Here is a 21,159-nt window from a genome sequence, read left to right as displayed (position 1 = left end):
AGATGCTTATCTTCAACTTTTTCTCACTGGCTAACAAGGAAGAGCTCAATGCAAACTGGGCCAACTTTGCAAGAAACTTCAGACCCTGCCCATGGCAAAAGTGAGGCAAGCTTTAGCAGGACCTGCCCTGGTCCTGGTACCAAGCCAGTCACAAAGAAAAAATATCCATTGTACCAAGAAGTAAAGAGAAGTGAATAGCACTGCACCTCAGTGCAAAAAAAAAAAAAAAAAATCACCTGTGTGCAACAAACAGTACTATTTATCACTCTCTCTCCTCCCATAAGCACAGTGTGCTCTGGGGTACTTGTGGAGAATCCATTTCTTTTCAAACAAAAATGGAACTAGAATCAAGTCAAGTAAGATTGGTTGTTACATTGTTCTCGTTAAAATATGTCAAACAGCCACATGCCGGTAATGCCAGCACTCAGGGAGGTAGAGGCAGCTGATCGCTGTGAGTTTGAGGCCAGCCTGGTCTACAGAGTGAGTCCAGGACAGCCAGGGCTAAACAGAGAATCCCTGCCTTGAAAACTTAAAAACAAAACCAACAAAATATGTTAAACAAGCAGGCTGAGCACACAGTAGGACAGTAGCCTTAAGTCTTAAGTGAGCTCAAGCTGTGTTATTTATTGTGGCTATGAGGTCCTGCAAAACTTCCCAGTCTCTTTGAATGTAGGAGATATTTTTATAATAATACATTGTAACAGCAATTCAATAGCACAAAAATTATCTTCTCAGCATATTCAAAAGATGGTTAGTACATGCCTCGTTTTAAACAAAAATGAACTCCAGGGCATCAGAGATTTCAGTGTAAACACAAAACTGTAACTTTTAAGAGAAAACCTAAAAGATCCCATATTTGACAAAAAGTATTTAGATACAGCACCAAAGATATTACCCATTAAAGGAAAACTCAGGGTCAGCAAGATGGCTAAGCCAGTAATGGTGTCTAGGGCTAAGCCTGACGAGATGAGTTCAAATCCAGTATCCAAGTGGTGAAGGAGAAAACCGAATGCTCTGACTGCCACACTCTCACCATAGCACATGCCCTGTCCGTTACAAACACACAAAATAAATGTAATAATGCTAAAAAACAAAAATAAGCTCAGTAAACTAGACTCCCTTAAATAAAAAAAACAAGAATCATGGTGAATGTTCTGAGAACATAACCCACAGACCCAAAAAAAAAAAAAAAAAACCAACCCTACAAGTCATATAGGTATCCAAAATACATAAGAAACTTGTATCCAAAATATATAAGAACTTTTAAAGACCAACATGAAAACACAGGGGAGAGGGAAGTCCATCTCTACAGGCACCTAATGAAAGAAAGCGCACGGATGGTAGGTATGCACACATAACTGCGCTTGGCACCGCTGAGAAGAGAAACACAACTGGGTCCCGGGGAGCTGCAGACCCAGCTGCCAAGAGGCTGGTGCAAAGGTCGTATGAGTGAAGCATTTGAACAGCTATCTGGGCAACAGAGTCAGTCCTCATTTCAATCAACCAATCAATAAACTCATATAATAAAATATTGTCACACACCCACAGCCTAGACAAAATAAAGCAAATCCAAGTTAAAGCTGAACTTGTAAACATGCAGGACAGTGAGAGCCACGCTCTCTTGTTGACCCTGAAAATACAGACGGACACAACCTCTGGGGGGAAGCTACTTTGTGATGTTGTAATGACAAAACCGACTCGGCAATAGCACTCCATATTACACCCAAGTGCACTGAAAACCTGTGTTCCCATAAAAACCTAAAGGTACATATTAAAGCTTTCAACAAGTGAATGTTTACACTGTGGTATATCCATACAAAGGAATACTACTCAATGACATAAAGAAACAGCTTCTACCCCCCCCTCTGTCACACACACACACACACACACACACACACACACACACACACACACACAAAAAATTTCAAATTCATTTTGACAAGTACCAGAAGCCGTACTCCTAAAGGTTATATATTACATGGCTTGGCATATAATACAGTCTTTTAAAAGGCATATCATAAAATCTATAAAAAGGAAGAAAAACAGCCAGGCGGTGATGGTTGCATGCACCCAGTACTCGGGAGGCAGAGGCAGGTGGATCTCTAGTGATTTCCAGGGCAGCTACGGTTACACAGAGAAACCCTGCCTTGGAAAACTGGGGTGGATGGGGGGGGGGCGACCTTTGATAGGCATTGGAAACAAGAAGAGGGTTTGACTGAGAGGCTGGTACAAGAAAACAAGAGAGCTGACGGGACTGCTTGGTGTGAAACTATTTTTGCCAAAGACTACAGAACCCTACAATACAGAAGGTTTATTTTATTATATGTAATTAAAATAAAATCATCCTGGACTTTGGGAGAGCCGGGGTACAGAACACCCACAGCTGCAATGAATGAAGCTAGCCGTGTTCCAAACGGTGACATGACCACTTGGGAGGAGGTGCAGGGGAAGGGAGCTGACCTCAGCAGTCAGTGTTCAGAGAAGAGCAGGACATCAATTGTGCTCCCACAATTCTCACCGGGGTCCTGGTCGGCAACAGTACAAGACTACTTAACAAGTGAACTGTTGGAAAAATAATTAAATACACCGTAGACAACAACAGCCAAGATTTTTCACTGTCAGAGAAAATAGTTCAAACAAAGAATAAACAGAAAGGACCAGAGTCAGGAAGCCAGGCCCTACCCATGGCCTCACCATGTCGCACCAACTGCTATTTCCCAGACACATTCAGATTGCTTTTCATTCCAGAAAGAGGAAAACAAACCTCTTCGCTTTTGTTTGGTTTGCTATTCAATTAGAGTGGTACTAGTGAATTTCTTTCGCTTTGGGCAAAGTTACTCTTTTATTTGCTGGCGGCAGGCAGGAGCAGCAAGAGAGGACAGAGGACAGGGAGGCGGGAAAGGGGAAAGGAAGCTGTGTGTGTCCCACAGCATCTCAGTTCCCACTTCTGGGCCCCCAGGACACACCCGGGGAGTTACACACCCAGACTTCTTGACTGATCTAGAGCTTCCGTGAAAGCTGCAAACCTGAGACTAACCGTTGTCTTCCTGTATGCGATCTCCATCCAAAGCCCCAGTGGTGCTGAGAGCTCTCCTTGGGCCAGGGTCAGGAGCCAGGTGCTCTCCAGATCTCTTCCAGTGAGAAAGCAAGTGCTGCAGGATTTTGAATTGACACTCACAGGCGCTGTTTCCCAGCAGAACACTTAACCTTAATGCAACGGAATCAAAATCATTGTCAAGGCTGCTCTGCAACTCGGCAGGCTTACTGTGAATGACCTTCCTTGAACAGCCTACCCAGGGGGTTAAGGACAATAACCATGGTAGAGAGTTCAAACTGTAGTGATGACACAATCTACACACACGACCTAGGAAAGTGCAGGGACTCAGACTCCGTGAAAACTGGCCAGACACATGCTCGCCCCTGACTCTGTCTCCTTAAGGACTGTCCTGCTCCCCGCCCCCTTCCCATACTCCTAAAATAATCACTCAAGATTTAGAATGAAGAGCAAACCTAATCAGAGCATAGCCAAAGGGAGGTTTTAACTAATGGGAAAGCTGGGGAGTAGGAACAGGAAACAGCTCGGTGTATCCCACAAGCTGGAGGGAATAGGTTCTATCCCCCAGGGCCCAGGTGAAAAGCAGGTGTGATGATGGGTGTGCTTGTAAGTTCTGGCGAGGTCGAAACAGGGGGACCCTTGCCAAGCACCCTAGATTTGTCAGTGAGCTCCTGTCCCAGTGAGAGAGCCTGTCTCGAGACTAAGGTGAATGGTATGATACCCAAGGGTAACCTCCAGCCTCCAATCTGCATATACAAGTGCGCGCGCGTACACACACACACACACACACACACAGAGAGAGAGAGAGAGAGAGAGAGAGAGAGAGAGAGAGAGAGAGAGAGAGAGAGAGAGGAGGGAGGGAGGGAGGGAGGGAGAGAGGGAGGGAGGGAGAGAGGGGGGAGAGAAATTTCGAGGCAGATTCTAATTGCAGTACTTATGATCAATTGGGTCAGCACAAAACACTAATACAAAATTGGTGTTGGTGGGGACATGGAGAGGACACGACTCCCTCCCGTGCACTGTTAGTGGGGTGTGAACCATCTTCAAACAGCTACGCATTGAGTTACCACATGAAGGAGCAATTCTACTTCTATGTATATACCCAAAGCACTGAAAGCAAGGACTGGGACAGATTTGTACATCAGTGTGTTTAGAATGATCAAGCGCATAGAAAAGGTACAGTGGTGGCTTCCATGGCCTGAAGGGGCCGAGGAATGCTGCTAGTGCTTAGTGGAGAAGCAGCTCCAGTTAGAGAAGGGGAAAAAGTCTCAGGGATGGGTGGGAGGGATGGATGCATAGCCATGTGAACATACTCAGTGCCAAGGAGCTGTGCTCAAAAAAGGCTAAAATGGTGACTGTGCAGATGGCTCAGTCGCTAAAGTGTTAGGCACACAAGAATGAAGACCTGAGTTCAGACTCCTAGCACCCATGTAGGAAAGACAATAATCCTCAAAATGGGATTATAGGCATGCACAGGAGGTGACAGAAGGATTCTGGAGCTTGTTGGCCATCAAATCTAGGGAAAGAAACTCTGCCTCAAAAAATGTAAGAGTATGACAGGAGAAGACACCAACATCAGCCTCTGGCCTGCTCTACACACACATGTGTGCACATGCCCACGAACACACAAACATGCTCACACATGTATGTCTCACACATAAGACAAATGGCTAAAATGTTATGTTTGGCTGCATGAGATTCATCAAAATAACAGAGCAAAAGTGCCACAGGCTATAATGAGCTTTCATCTTCACAAGGATGCAAAGAAATGGGTCTCTTGAAAACACACTCTGGTGAGAAACACAGTGCATGGCCACCCTGAAAAACAGCTTGGCCACACCTTCAGAGAGTAAGCATGCCTTCACACAACCCAACAAATAAACTCCTGCAGGGTTATGTCAAGAGTTGCAAGTCCATATAAAACCCAACCCTAGCAGCTTTATGTATAATAGCCTAAACCTGGAAGCAGCCAAAGTCCTGTAGCAGTCAGAAGATGCTGCAGACCTCACACTCAGACCACAGAGCATGACTTAATGAAAAGAATGAAGGGCTGATACCTGTTGCACACTAGCTACCTCTTACGAGCATCATGTTAGATGAAAAACAACCAACCAGTCTCAAAGAGTCACACGTTGTATGACGTGGCAAGGGTGGTGGGGGCAGGTAGGAGTCAACGTTTCAATTCCAAGCTATATACAATTCTCAAGCAGGGTGGAGCAGCTCACACCTTTAATCTCAGCCCTTGGGAAACAGAGGCAGGCAGATCTCTATGACTCTCCGGTTAGTCTAAAATACATAGTGAGTTTCCAGACCAGCCGTGGAGACTCTGCCTCAAAGCAAATTCTATGAATGAGAAAATTATACACACAGAGGCGAGATCGGTGATTGCCAGCATCTATAGGTGATGGAAGAAGAGGAGGGAGACCCACAAGAATGCCACAGTTTATCTACTCATTAAGGAAAGATACTGGCAACTGTCCGTCATCAAAAAAGTTTCAAAACAAAAAACAAAAAACAAAAAAACAAAACATCCCGATGTTCCCATTCATTAACACAGGGCCACATGTAACCCAGTGGCTATTTCCACTTGCACTCACCTCGACCTCCACTGGAAACACAAAGACGCTCACTAACCATCTGCCACATCCCAGCCCCCGACCACTGGTTTTATCTGTCCCCCACCCTAAGGCTTCCCCTCCTCTCTACCTAGTGAGCAGCTTTGACACATTATCATCTACAGTAGAGCTTAATCACTTTCAATCTATTCAAACACCCCTTACAGTTCAATATAAAGACACAGAGCGCTCTGAGTGGAAACTAGTCCAGTCTATAAGCCAGATCCGAGCATAGAATTTTGCATATTACATAGTCACTACTGGGTTCTATCACATAAGACACTTTCCGGATGCCCAGAACTTCTAAGCATGAGCCACTTTTCCCTCACACCTTTATTATCTAATAAAGACTACAAGCAGGAGCATAAGGCATCTTGAAGCCACAAGTCAAGACAACAAGAGACGACTTCCTGCTGCCAAAGATGGTTTCAAACTTCCCACTAAAAAGTCCTTCAACTAGCGACCACGCCACCCGTCCCTGGGCTAGCTTACTCCAATTTATGAAAAACACTTTCAGTTACCTACCAAAATAACCTGTCGTCCCTTCCATGGGCTATCTAAAGGCGGAGTACAAGTGGTGGAAGTCTAAGAATCCTGCTTGACTTATGCATTTCCTCCATCTAACTTGTGAGTGCTCAAGGATATTTAGCTTAGTTGGTGCTTTAACGATGCAAGCGTATTCCAGCATCCCATCAAAAGCCCTGCTGCAAATGAATCAATCCTTCAGGAATCACCCCCATTTTATTCCCTCCCCCAACCCCCAGGCCTTTTGCTATTTGTTCTCAGGATAATTCAAGAAGCCACGCTTCCCCAGCCTAGAACATCATTCTCAGTAACAAGAGACAGGTTCTAAGTGACAGACGACTGTGCCGCCCGCCCTGTGCTCGGCACTTCCCACACCCAGGTCACCCACAAGAGACAGGATCTCCCCAGGCAGCTCCCACAGTCCTGTCACTTCCAGTCCCATGCAGACATGGAAGTCTTTGGTGTCTTGGAGAAGATGACTTCAGTCTTTGACATGGTCTCCACGTGAGGCTGGTCCTGAATCCGCCCCCCCTACAAAAAAATGCCCTCTCCCACTTTCTCCCCTGCCCCACTCCTCCTTCTCCCTCTCCCTCTCCTATTCCCTCTTTCTTTCCCTCTCTTTCTTCTCTCCTTGCCTCTCCCATTCATTCTTCCTCTCTGTCTGCCCCCTCTTCTTCTCCTCCCCCTTGGGAAAAAAATGTGGCTGCCTATCTACCCCCCAATAAATCCACCATCTGTCACAAACAGTCATTGTCCTTTATCCTCTGCACTTAAAAGAAGTGCAGTTTGCTGTCAGGTGTGGTGGCGCACGCCTTAAATCCCAGCACTCTGGAGGCAGAGGCAGGTGGATCGCTGTGAGTTCGAGGCCAGCCTGGTCTACAATGCCAGTCCAAGACAGCCCAGGCTAACACAGAGAAACCCTGTCTCGAAAAACCAAAAGAGAAGAAAAGAAATGAAGTTTGCAAATTTAAGTCTAAGAATTTGAAGAACACACGGAACATCACAGAACGTGGCACAGGGGTTGGAGTCAGCTACAGGTAAGTGGGTAGGGAAGACCTGCTCCAAGATCACTCCACCCTGCGACAGTGGCTGGCCTTGCCCTGGAGTCCTCTGACCCAGTTAAGACATTAGCCTCCCTCAACCACTTCATGTCCCTGGAAACTTTTTCCTGCGGTTTGCTGGTTAAGTGCACTCATAGCACTAAAGCCAGGTCTCCTGGCCAAGGTCTCCCGAGAAGCACTCCCTGAACCTTCCTGTGGTTTCCGAAGCAAACTCAGTGTGTATCTATCCAGCCTTTGTCACAGTGACCATGTCTAACACTCTCAGTAATGGGTTCCCTAATCGTGAGGTCCCAAGGGCAGGACAGCCCATTTTCCCAAGGGGACAGTCACCAAGCCGCAGGAACAAAACTTCCAGGCTCTGGTCTGTGAAGTGTCTTCCAAACCCTGGAAAGGACCCTGAGCAATGTATCTACAACTGTCACTTTTCTTGGTCTGCAACAATAAGCAGCTTTCAAAATGCCATCAAAACTGACCTGCCCAAGGCTGAGGTGGTCACCAGATGCCATCAAAAGACAGCGTGTGATGGTGGCAGGAAACTAGCTTAAAATCTCATGTTTGTTCAATGTCCATTGTCAATTACCCTACAGAAAACAAAATAAAATTATTCCCTGAGGTGGGAAGGGTGGGGGGGGCAGGGTGGGAGTCCACATTTCAACTGCAATTAGTAATGTTTGCTTCCTCCCCCACACTCTTCCCCTGAGACACTCCTCTTCCTGTTGAGAGGCCCTAGAATGTCTGAGGCATGTCAATACCAAGACAAGAAGCAATTGAATTAGGACTTTTTGACCTATGGAATTTGCCAGCTTTTATACTTTCTAATTTCTCATTATAGATGCTCACTTTTTAGCTAGTTTTGTGTTTATAACTTTATTGTCCTTTCCTGAAAGACAGCCCTTCAAGACGCACAAGCTGAGGCCTTGTTATCTGCCCCCACCTATATTTCACTAAGCCCCTGGCACACAAAATCTACCAGTGAATTAATGGAAGCACTAATGTCATGACCGGTCTCTCAGCATCCCTGGTGAGAATCAGTAATGTGAGGTTCTAGGGAAACAGCCAAGGAGAAAACATAGTGTAAGACACCGTGTGAGTCCCTAGCCTGGCAAGGTAGTGGCTCAGGGGTTTTTTTTGTTTTTTGTTTTCCAGGGTTGTGGGTCAAAATAACTATGAACATTGGGAGATATTGCTGAACAGTGCTAAGAGCGGTTGCTTTCTGAGGGGCACCTGTGGGGCTGGAGAGGGAGTTCCACAGTTAAGGCCTCTGCTCTTTCAGCGTTTGCTTCCTTGCATCCACACGGAGCTACTTACAACTGCCTGAAGCTCCAGACCCGGAGACCTGACACCTTCTTCTGACCTCTGCAGGTGCCCACATATATGTGGCATACGCACACGCGCACAAATGCACACACACACATATTTTTTAAAAACTTTTTTCAAGTGCATGTGACATGGCTCTTCTTCCCCAAGTCAGAGGTTTCTGCCACAATCTATTAGAGAAGATGAGTTCCTCATGACCCGCTTCTTAGCCGAACGTCCTCTCTCTTGCATGCTAGTCCTCAACATGGCTGTTTGCCTCACAAAATTTACACACGCAGTGCCCAGAAATTGAGTTAAGTCTCCAAGTCTGGGGACATGTTTCTCCCAACCACCAGGTCTGCTAACTCTAATGCTTACAGCCCCCTCCTGACTGGCTCCCTCAAATCTTCTCTGTGTGCCTGGAACATAAAAGAAAATAAAACACAATGACTAGCCTTGTCCCGAACAATGATGCTCACATACCTATGGGGGAAACCCAGAGAGAAATAATCAAGAATCGCAATGAGTGCTCCAGAGCTGAAACACTTATCACAAGGCTGAGCTCGACTCCCAAGAACCCACGTGGTGTGGCACAAGCACACATAAATAAACATAAATAAACAAACAAACAAACAAACAAATGTTGGAAAAAACGTAATGAGTCCTTCAGGATGCACCTCAGTCACTATATCCGGGACGGGACTAAACCGGAACCGTTTGTTACTTAAGTGCCGAGCGCTGAGCTAGCAGTGGGAAATCTGTAACCAAAATCATTCTGTTTCATGATGTTTGAATGCTTTTCCCATTTAATACATGAGAAATTAAACGAAGCAACAGTAAGAGCAAACTGCTTTGAAATACAAAGCATAAAGTATGTCTATAGGACATCACTGAAGATTCAACACCTTAGCTGAAGTCTGGTATGGGATAAACTTGGTCACACAAAAGCAGAGAAGCAGAGGTGAGTGCAGAAGGGAAGCGGCCACACAGAGGTCCTGGGATGGACAGGAACATGGCATTTGAGAGACACTGAGAAAACAGAATGTGGCCGGGACCTCTAATGTGTGGGCTTTCTATCACCCCACTTGTATGGTCACAAGTCATCTTGAATTATTGGCAGCTATTGTGCCAGCTGGACCCTCCCCCAAGGGCACAGCCATCCCTGAAAAGGTCTTATAGAAAGTCAGAGGGCTGTTCGTTTCCCTTCGATCAACGAACATTCACAGGGAAAACTGCAGTGCACAGAACACTGTAAGATATTAGTATATGGTAAAGGAAAATGGAGGAGCAGGGCAGGGGGAGGGGGAGGACTTGGGCAACGCCCTGGGAATAAGATAACAGGAGTGTAGCCAGCCTCAGGTAGGCAGAGAGAGGACCTGTCTAGTCAGGAACAGAGAAAGGATATGGCTGCCATGGGAGAGGTGAGCAGAAGCCAAGAGCCAATATCTAAGGTGAAGAATGAAGTCCTCACAAAATCAAAGAAAATGGAAACGCTGGGGTGGGGGGGGGGGGGCTAAAGCAACAATCCAAAGAGACTTAGGGTCACTGTCAAGGACAGAAAGGGGCAGCCCCAACACCAGGAGGTGCTATGGATGTGCCACCCGCAAGGACCTAGAAAGTCTCAGCAAAATGTGGCTGTCACGTGGGATGCTTGGGAGACTGGTGCTTGGCAACAAAATTCAGGAAACTGGAAAGGGGCTTATAGAGAAACTTGAAAATGTTTTTCTTTTTAAATCACCATCTGTGTTTTAAGTCAAGGCTGGATAACTGAATGATGATGGCACACAGACTGCATGGAAAAAGAGGGCAGGGCAGGAAGGCCACATGTGAGTGTATTCAAGGAGGAGTCAGAATAGAAGAAGAACAGATGGGCTGGGTTGGAATGATGGCGCTCAGAGGTTAAGGGCACAGGCTGCTCTTCCAAAGGTCCTGAGTTCAAGTCCCAGCAACCACATGGTGGCCCTACAACCATCTATAGTGCAATCTGGTTCACTCTTCTGGCGTGCAGGTGTACATACAGACAGAACACTATAAACATAAATAAATCTAAAAAGAAGAAAAAGAGGAGGAGGAGGAGGAAGAAGAGGAAGGAGAGGAAGAGGAGGAGGAAGAAGAGGAGGAGGAAGAAGAGGAAGAAGAAGAAGAAGAAGAAGAAGAAGAAGAAGAAGAAGAAGAAGAAGAAGAAGAAGAGATGAGCTGACTTAGAAGGAGAAGGGACTCTGGAGAAAGTTATGCAGCTAGGGCAGGAAGTGCAGCTCACACACAGCTCTGCAACAGTGACATGGGAGAGGCAGGAGGTCAGGGAGCCCAAAGGAGCACATTTCAGCATAAACCAGATCTGTGGAGCCCACACTCATATAAATCCTCTGTGAGGCCGGCACTCAACACTTTTTGCATTCTCCATAACTCCAGCCAGTCCTGACTTGGCCCTGTCACCTGCCTTCTCCTTCACAGAGCACTGACCACACTAGCCTTTTGCTGCCCCTCCAATACCAGAACTTCATGCTCTCTTCCAGGACCTTTGTGCTTTCTGGTTTCCGTATTAGGGCATTGTGCATGGATCACTCTATCCATGACACACCCATGCGTGCATGTATGTACGCATGCAGACACAAACACACATCACTCTCCAGCATGGCAACACAGATGCTCTAGCTCAGCCCTGGACTGCTCTGATGCACATCACTATCTGGAATTCTCACCTCCATTTGTTTGCCTCTCCCCATTCCTAAGTAGACTAGGGAAGGAAAGGCAGGACCCTGAGGCCTCTTTTCTCACTCTCTGAGATTACAGTGCGTGGAACAGAACGCAAAGTTAAAGGGGAGGTGGGGGGAGGGGAACATCTTAAAGGAAAATAATATCTGATCTTTCTAAGATCGGCTTCAATCAAAACAGCAGGCCTAAAGCCACACTGTGCCAGGTTATGGAAGAAAAGAGGAGCAAAGGCTAAAACAACTTCTCGACACCCTGAGGTTGAGGAAGGGAAGATCTGGCTTTCTAGAACACCTCAGTGAAACACCTTGACCAGATCACATCTCAGTTCTTCTCCTAAGACTCTCACTGTCAAGACTTAAACCACCAAGCCTAACATAGCCCCTTAGCTGGCGATTTGTGCTTACAAATCAAATGTAAAAGTCAGTTGCTCAGCCAACAAGATGACCCACTGGGTACAGGCACCTGCCATCAAGCCTGACGGTCTGAGTCCTACCTTGGAAACCCACACGGTAGCCAACTCCTGCAAGTCGTCCTCTGACTTCTGCATGTACCTGTGGCATGTGCCCCACCCCCACCGCAGATGTGCATACAGTAACATGCACACATATTGAAAAAAATGAACAAGATGTAGTAAAAATTAAGTTAATTACTTCAAATTATTTTTTTCAAATGCAAAGGTGCACCTTACCCAAAATGGCGAGAGGACCACTGACATAAGGGAAGAGAGGCGATGGAAACGTAAGAACACATTTGGAAAGTCCTCTTCAGGCACTGCAGGGATTGTCAGGGCAGCTGCTGCCCAGGCATGGTAAAACAGTCCCCATGGTCTTCTTTGCTCTGTGGCTACAATGTTCCACTTTGGAATTTGCCTCTTCTGAACACAAGAAGGTGGAAAGGGAAAGAGCTTTAAAGGGGCAGTCCAAGCAGAGAGAGCGTGGAAAGCTCCATTTAAGTCAGTTGAGAGCAAGAGCTCCTTGAAGCAGGCCAACGCCAGCAGGCCTGGCTTAAACAGCACTGGCAGTGATACCCAACAGCTGGCAACTAATGGGAGGATGCTCAAGGAAGGCCTGTGTCTGATGGAGGAGGACAGAGGCAGCATTGACACGTCCGCTGCACAAAATGAACGTGTGGTCCAGAATTTGACTCCAGGAGAAAACCCTCCAGGTTCCACTCCCTAAGCCAGAGAGAGCTGCGCACATTTGAAAAGGCGCCCTTGCCCAAACACTCTGACTCCCCACATACTCCACCTTCAGACTTTGCCCAGAAGCCAGTGAGGACTGCAGAGAGGAAAGCCCAGTGATACCATCGTGTCCAGGAGCCCTGCTTACTTTGGAATTTGGACAGAGGTGAAGCTAATAAAGTCCTAGTATGTTTCTAAGCCAAATCATTTGCTAGGGTCTGCTGGTGGATCGATAGTAATCTGTGTTTCTAGAGTATCAGATGGTAGTTACCGGACCTAGGTTTCTGAGAGTAAAGAGCTCTCAAAGGCAGGACGTGTGTGGACGTAGTTACCGCTCTCCTCCTAGAGGACAAAAATAAGTGAAACAATGTAAGGACAAGGAAATACTAACATGATCATACTAGAGAGTTCAAGGAAGACAGAAAGGTAAGAATGACACAGCAGCACCCTTGAGGACCCGAAAAACGGGGTTCTGGTGATCAAGCAATGGGGACAGTCACTGTAATTTATCAACCACTTTAGGTGGGAAAACCCCAAAGTCATTGACAGATCTGCCCCCTGACAGTTGCTAAGCACATACGTGTCATGGTTTTTAGGACAGATTGTGCAGTTACACTGCACAGTGCCAAGACAGTAGAGTCAGTGTGGTGAAGCAGGCCACTCCACGCAGGAGCTTTAACTCCCACGTCGGCAAAGAGAGCCTGACTGGGCAAAACATCTAAAGTCCCCTTACAAAGACTCCCAGATGACATAGTCAAGCAAGGCCAGTCAGTGGTGGGGAGGTGTTAAGGGTCGTGAGAGGCCAGTCACTGGGGATACAGAGCTACAGACAGAGAAAGGGCAGGCCGCGGGACAGGATTTCCTTCAGCAGGAACCAGAAGCTGGTGTGCCTCAGCGGGAGTCCGGAAGGAGATGTCTGCCTGGTGATGCCAGAACAAAGCCACCAAGTCACAAACTGCCTCAATAGGAAGCCTCTACCCAGAGCTAGGAAATGGCCCTGGGACTCTAACAGTCCAACCAAACAACCTGGGGCCTCTCCTCAGACCCCTAACAGAAGGCTAACACCCAGAGAGTAAACACAACCAGACAGCAGCATGAACTAAAAAGAGCCAGACAAGCAGGAAGACTAATGGGGGAGGACTTAGCTCAGCTACTTACAGGTCTCTAAACACAAGATTACAACTTCGTATAGGGCATTCAAGGAGCCCAGATAGATCAATCAGCATCCCTCCTACGGAGATGTCAAATAAAATAACAATATGAAGATAACGTGCAACAGAAATAGAAGATTAGCTTCTATTTCTGTGTCAGGATCCAGCTGACAGTGGGGTACTGACAGAACTCCACTGTCCAGCCAGCTGTACAACATGCACCCCTACAGAGGGTTGATCACCCCCTTTCTAAACTTCCTCACAGTAGTACAACATGTCAGAAAGGGTGTGAATGAGCAAAGACAGAAGGGCACCTTTGCAGGTGTAAAGATCTCCATTGATTGGCCAGAATTAGAAAAAGAGCAGAAAAAAAGATGGTGTGTGTGTATATGTGTCTGTTGTTGTTGTTCTTACAAAGTTATGGTAAAAAAGATACTATTTTAATATAATGCTTTGAAAAATGAACTGAGACAATAAATCCCAATTTCATTATTATCACAATTTTTGTTTTGGTTTGGTTTGTTTATTTATTTATTTTTTTTCAGTTTCTCTGTGTAACCTTGGCTGTCCTGGACTTCCTTTGTGCTGGCTGGCCTTGAACTCACAGTAATCCGATCTGCTTGCCTCTGCCTCCCAAGTGCTGAGATTAAAGGCGTGTGACACCACACAATAAATAAGGCTAAAATTCTAGTCAATAACTATGTCTAAAAATTGCTGAATAAAGTGTGAACTTACACCTCGGCCCCACGCCTACATATCATGCACTGCATCGACACATTCCATTGCTTTAACAAGTCTTAGTTTCTTAGGGTCTTAAAATAAAGCAGTCTCGGATAACCATATGCAGGTGTGGAATGTATCTGTGCCATATCTGGTCACCATTTCCCTCTCTTGTCCCCCACTCTCCTCTCACTGGTCTCCTACAATGGCAGTAGAATAGCCTCAGTGCCACTGGGAACACATACCAGAAGGTAAGTCAGCACCCAGCAGAGACACCCACACACCATGTTCATTGGGACACTAAAGAAACGGTGTCAGCTCAGATTCCCATTAGCATGGATAATTTTTTTTTAATGTGGTATACATTTAAAATGGAGCAGTACCTAGCCATGAAGAAGAACAAAATTCATACCTTTTCCAGGATAGAACTGGAAGTCAATATATTGAATAAAGTACACCACACTCAGGAAAACAGACACCCATATTTTTCTCTCCTGTACTGAGATTAGGTTTCAACAAGTCTTAAGCCAGAAACTTTGTACAGAGACAAAAATAAAGCAGTCTGACCAATGCCTGGCCCAATCTCATGAGAGACAGCCAACCCATGACACTGTTAACAACCCTCTGCTATGCAGGTGGGAGCCTAGCACAGCAGTCCCCTGAGTGGCTCCACCCAGCAGCTGACGAAAACAGATGCAGAGACCCACAGCCAAACATTGGGGGTAATGTAGGGGGTCCTGTGGAAGGGTGCGGGGAAGAAAAGAAGAACTCAGAGGGGACAGGAACTCCCCGAGAAGACCAACAAAGCCAACAAACTATAGCCAAGGACCATGCATAGACTGGACCTAGGCCCTCTACACACATGTATCCGGTGGGCAGCTTGGTCCTCATACAGGTCCCCTAGTAAGGGGAATGTGGCCTCTCTCTGACATGGGCTCTGTTGCCTGCTTTGCAATCACTTCCCCCTGGCGGGACTGCATGGCCAGGTCACAGGGGCAGAGGATGCGCTCAGTCCTGATGCAATTTGACATGCTGGGGTGGGTGGGTACGGGCGGGGACTCCCCGTCTCTGAGGAGTAAGGGAGCGGGGACAGAGGAGACAAGGAGGGAGGGTGAGACCGGGAGGAAAGGAGGGAGAGGGCCATGACTGAGATGTGAAGTGATAATAAAAAAAGAAAGAGAAAAAAAGAAACACCACAAGTTGGCTGTCCTGCTTCTAATTTATATCTTTCCAGGCGTACACATCCCTGAGCCTCACCTCTCCAGCTCAGTACCCACCACAATACGCACCACAATACCCATTGATGACGCAAGATGAACACATCAAATACAGACCACCATCCTCACTACAACTGAGGACAAAGAGCCTGGCTCTGCAGACCCACAGATGCAGGAAGCTGCTCCAAGGCTGCAGATTGGGTCTGCAAAGCCTACATCCCAACGCCATGCAAAGCAATTCTGCATCAGAGACGCCCATCTGGCTGCCAGCCTTGCCACACTGCTTCTCCTCTGAGCTGACCATGCTCTGTTTCCCTTTTCTTATACTCAGGGTTCGGTGGACCACCATGTTTCACTGCATTTACAAACTAGAGTGAGTCTGCACTTAAGTTTGTGGATATCCCAAGATTCCCTAATAGTGGGGCAAAACCATCTTCCTAAAGATGACCAAATAGAAAGACAGCATCCATGTTTCCTTCTGAAATAGATTCCTATTGAAATAAGAAAAGACTGTGTGTCCTTTCTTTGTGCATAAAAGAAAATGCAAAAGATACATCTATAGAGCCTTGGGCACAAAGAGGCCAGCATAGCATGAAAATGCTATGTTAAAAACTAAAAATAATAGAAGCTAAAACTGTGCTGGCAAGCAGGGGGGAAAATGAGAAACTAGACACAACAAAAACATAATTAAGTTGAAAACATGCTTCCAGAATTCAGCTCCTATCTACCCAAAAGACAAACAATTCAGCTCCTGGATACTGTTCTATAAAGAAAAGAAGGGGGAAATAGTGTCAGACACAGAAGAAGAAAGGGTCTAAAAGACTAAAACTGAAAGTTTTCTTCACAGATCCAAACAAAATACTGGGAAATTTAAATCACATATTTATAGCCACAGATAATCTGTAGCTATAAAGACATTTCCCTGCCATCTTTAGAAGGAGTTCTCCATAGTGATAACAAAATAAAAACACGGGGACATTTTGACCATAAGAATGTCACAAGAACTCATTCAAGCCAGGACTCAGTCAAAGGAACCAGGAAATCACTGGGAAGACCCACCTGAATGAAGTGATCTTTTCTGAGCTCTGAATAGACATCAGGAAATCATTTCTACCAACATCTTGCCCTCTGGATTTATTAAATTATCCAGATGATCTAATTTTCCCTGATGCAAATCTGATAAATTAATTTATTTTTAAAAAGATTGATGAAGTGACTGAAATTTAAAAAATAAATAAATACTTATGCCTACTTCACGGGGTGTGTGTGTGTGTGTGTGTGTGTGTGTGTGTGTGTGTGTGTGTGTAAATATATAGCATTATTGTACAATTTAAAACAATATCCTGATCTGTTATGAATCCTTCACAATTTGTGATGGGAGGATACTACTTAATTACACAGTTATTTTTTCAAGGGAACTAGGTAAAACAACTGAGACTGTCATAACTACATTTTTTTAAACCGTCAAATTAAGAGAAACAATGCCTCACAGGCAACTTGGAGAACTCTACAGAGCTGAAGGAAACGCTGAACTGACTCATGACAAAAATTCAACAGAGATACAAACAGACCCCTGGAAGACCACACATCAAACTGCCACAGTGAGATTAAACACAAGGCTTCAATTTGTTTGGCTTACTCTAGTTCTAATTTGAACAATGTGAGTACAAAATATAACACACATGGATTTATTTTTTAAATTTTTTAAAAATTAAGAGTTTATACACCAAACTACAGTGAACTGGGAGAAACCAGACATGAAGACAGTCACCTCTTGACATCATGGGGCACAGTTCCAGGACCCCTTGTAGATGCCCAGATCTGCAGACGTGCAAGCACTTTATATAAAATGGCGCAGCATTTGATCATTTGCATAGAGCCCCACACAGCCTCCTGGATACTTTCAATCATCTCTAGATTATATTTAATATCTAATTTAACACAAACAGTACAGAAATGATGTCTATGCTTTATTCTGCAGGAGACAATGTGAAAAAAAAAAAAGCTCTGCTTATGTTCAAAACAGATACAATTTTCCCCCTGAACACTTATGATAGCTGCACTAGCAACATCTGATGATTAAGACTAGTGAGGAGCCGCTCCCACGGGACACCAGGACAAACTGCAGCACAGGTCCTGTATCTGGACCACATGTACTTTTGCCCATGGTGGGGCTTGGTTTAAGACTAGATTCCAAGCCGGGTGGTGGTGGCGCACGCCTTTAATCCCAGCACTCAGGAGGCAGAGGCAGGCGGATCGCTGTGAGTTCGAGGCCAGCCTGGTCTACAAAGTGAGTCCAGGATGGCCAAGGCTACACAGAGAAACCCTGTCTCGAAAAACCAAAAAAAAAAAAAAAAAAAAAGACTAGATTCCAGCCAGGTGTGGTGGCGCATGCCTTTAATCACAGCACTTGGGAGGCAGAGGAGGCAGATCGCTGTGAGTTCGAGGCCAGCCTGGTCTACAAAGCGAGTCCAGGACAGCCAAGGCTACATAGAGAAACAGTCTCAAAAAACCAAAAATAAATAAATAAATAATAATAAATAAAAATAGATTCCACTGTAATACATGCTACTGGCTTCTGAATGATTGAGACCGAGTAGCCCCGAATGGCTTACATTTGTCTGCTATGATTTTGACACAAAATGTTAAGTAAAAAGGGCAGGACTCAGCATAGATATGTAGCTATACAAAGAGCTCTGAGGAGTCGGCCATGGTAAATATAGTCAATGCATCTCATCTCATGTAGGATAACGTCAGTTATAATATGCATTTTTACTTCACTACAGATGTCATGTCTCATTATATAGAATTACATAGTCACCAAATGAATTCTTCTATAATCAATATTTACACCGATTTTATTGCTCATCTCGCAGATCTTTCTGTTTACCCGACAGCTTTGCCTTTTAATGCTGACTCATAGTGAAATCATTTTGAAATAATTATTTCATACCGTGTAATGACAACAGTACGAACTGCTGTGACCAAGATGACAGATACGCAGGGACAGACTCCACCGGGACAGAGTGAGGGCCAGGACAGAGGTTCAGAAACAAAAGGAGGCGGGGTTACACCTGAGAACTGATGATACAGTTCTATTCCAATGCAACAACTACATAAAGTGAGGTTGTGACTTATTTTCTTAACGCTACTTGGCATTTTCTTTTGTTTTAATCAGCACATTTGAATGCTTATTCGGGTCATTATAATATCTTGTCCCTCAGACAAGTGTATTAGCTCTTCTCCTACTCTGTCCTGGCCAGTATGTCTATGTTCAAAGTAGCTACAACACGAGGATGACAAGTACAAAATTCTGTGATTTTTTTTTTTTAAATAACATGATTCAGATTGGGGATTTGTCTGGGGGAAAGAGGAAATAGGATGTAATCAGTGCAGAGAATAGAAGGACACCAGGACAGGAGCAATGAAGCTGGGCAGTTTTGTTTTGTTTTGTGTTTAAAGATTTATTTATTATATATACAGTGTTCTGCCTGCATGTACATCTGCACACCAGAAGAGGGCACCAGATCTCATTATAGATGGTTGTGAGCCACCATGTGGTTGCTGGGAATTGAACTCAGGACCTCCGGAAGAGCAGAGAATGTTCTTAACCTCTGAGCCATCTCTCCAGCCCCTTGTTTTGTTTTTTTTAATCTTTAATTATGGCAAGGCCCAGGGGACATTTTATAACCTGCAAGTCACAATCTGGAGAGAAAACTACAGCCCCTGGAGTAACTCAGAAGGCAGCTTTTTTATTATTCAGAAAACCTTTTATCGTACTGCTGTGTCTTCTTTCAGGAACTCCCGCAGTCTGTGCAGTGTGTGTGGAAGCAGGTGAGAACCCAGAGGACATGGGAGGGTGTGCTAGCTCAGTAGTGAGGTATAGGTAGTAGATGAATATACTAATATTTTTATTAACTAAGGTTCCTGCCTAAATTTGTTCTGGCTCCTTAATGTTCTGTTCTAAACCTCAGTTTCAGCCATGCAAACACCCATACTTTCTGCCTGGGCCCATCTCTGAGGAAAGAGGCCAAGCGGAGGCTGCCGTGTGCCATTTTGTGAGGCAACAATTGGTTCATACTGCACTTTAACTATTCTCCAAAGCAAACCCTAGACATGTGGAAACCTTGTGTCCTCTGTCTGCCATTTCCACATAAGCCTTATATTTGCTCTCTAAACTCTTACTTCATGTTCAAAGTTACCATTACTAGCAAGGCATACCCCCAAAACAAAACACAAACAAACAAACAAACAAACAAAGCATACCTCCAAAAACTGCACACAGAAAATCACTTTTCATTAGTATCAGAAAATCACCACAAAATAAAGTGTCCAAAAATCACTCATAAAAGTAAACTGAATGAGCTGCAAATCATAAAGCCTTTCAAAAAATGCTGAACAAAAGATAATTAAGGCCTAGGTTTCCTAAACAGGACCCAGGCCATTTGAAAGGCTATACAAAAACACATGACTTAGACAGCAATGTTCCAGGTGTTTATAAAAAGCCTCCACTCCATGGTAAGTGAAACACGACCCGCCCACTTCACTCACAAGGTTCCAAGTTAGGAAAGGGCCACTTGGACCGAAAGCCCAGTGCTTGGGCACTTACGTAAAGTGGGACTTCACTGCAGCTCAACTCCATGGCTCCGGCATCTGTAACAGAGACAAGCCGATCATTAGGGTGGGAAGCCTGTCACCAGCCCTCGGCGCCCTCTGAGGGCCCACACATCAAGGAGGAAGGAGTGCAGTCGTTAAGAACACTACAGATATACAAAAGGAGTGAAGGAGGATGAGAGTGTGGACCAGTGGCCGAGTGCTTGCCTCGTGTGCACCAAGGCCGAGTCCACTCCCAACATCCCCTTCAAAAGGAATATAGAAACCAGGCATCACCTTACATAAAACCATTCTCCCCAAGAAAATGGGATGCCAGCCCCTCAAAAACTTAAGCACGTGACTCAGTAATTTGAACTCTACGTATATACCCGGAAGAACTGAAAACGGACTCAGGATGGACGTAGCAGTCCTACACACAGCAGCCAAAGTGGGAGAGCAACCCTAGCACCCAGTGGCCGTGGAACACTGTGCCAACCAAAGTGCGGCAGACGTGTGCAACGGCATGCTCAGTGATGATGCTCTTCCACGTATGACAGCGCGAAAGACTTTGCGCTAAGAAGCCAATCAAGGAAAGAAAAACTCATCCCACTCGCACGAGGTACCTAAATAGTTAAATTCATAGAGACAGAAGCAGGAGTTAAGTGCAGCCGGATCACATACTCAAAATGGTCCAAATGACAGACCTCATAAGTATTTTACCACAACAAAAGGGCACAGTAAGTTACATACAACATGTACCTGAGGCAAAACAAAAGGAACTTGAAAGAAAAGTTCAAATTATGCATGTGTGATGGCATACATTATGTATATATATATATATACATATATATATACACATGCATACATAGATACATATATATGTGTGTGTGTATATACATACATGTGTGTGTGTGTGTGTGTGTGTGTGTGTGTGTGTGTGTGTGTGTATACTCACCTCTGTTCTTTCAGATTAGTCCCCATACATAAGAAAATTCCAACCTTTCGGACACTCCACTGACTGACACAGAATT

General features: G+C 45.2%; 1 protein-coding gene across 2 annotated transcripts in view; it reads right to left on the bottom strand.

The window, feature by feature from the left end:
- ARHGEF28 (Rho guanine nucleotide exchange factor 28) overlaps window positions 1-21,159 on the bottom strand; it is a 283,146-nt gene that overhangs the window by 207,124 nt on the left and 54,863 nt on the right. For both annotated transcript variants that reach the window (XM_084801808.1, XM_084801809.1), the window contains exon 2: window positions 20,145-20,188. In XM_084801808.1, the coding sequence (XP_084657934.1) occupies window positions 20,145-20,188 (44 nt within the window). The remainder of the gene's footprint in view (window positions 1-20,144; window positions 20,189-21,159) is intronic.

The sequence above is a fragment of the Acomys minous genome (assembly GCF_964271855.1).
Source record: "Acomys minous genome assembly, chromosome: 11".
In the NCBI taxonomy this organism is placed as follows: Eukaryota; Metazoa; Chordata; class Mammalia; order Rodentia; family Muridae; genus Acomys; species Acomys minous.
Note: the sequence above shows the minus strand (reverse complement) of the source record. Positions and strands in the feature narration are given on the sequence as shown.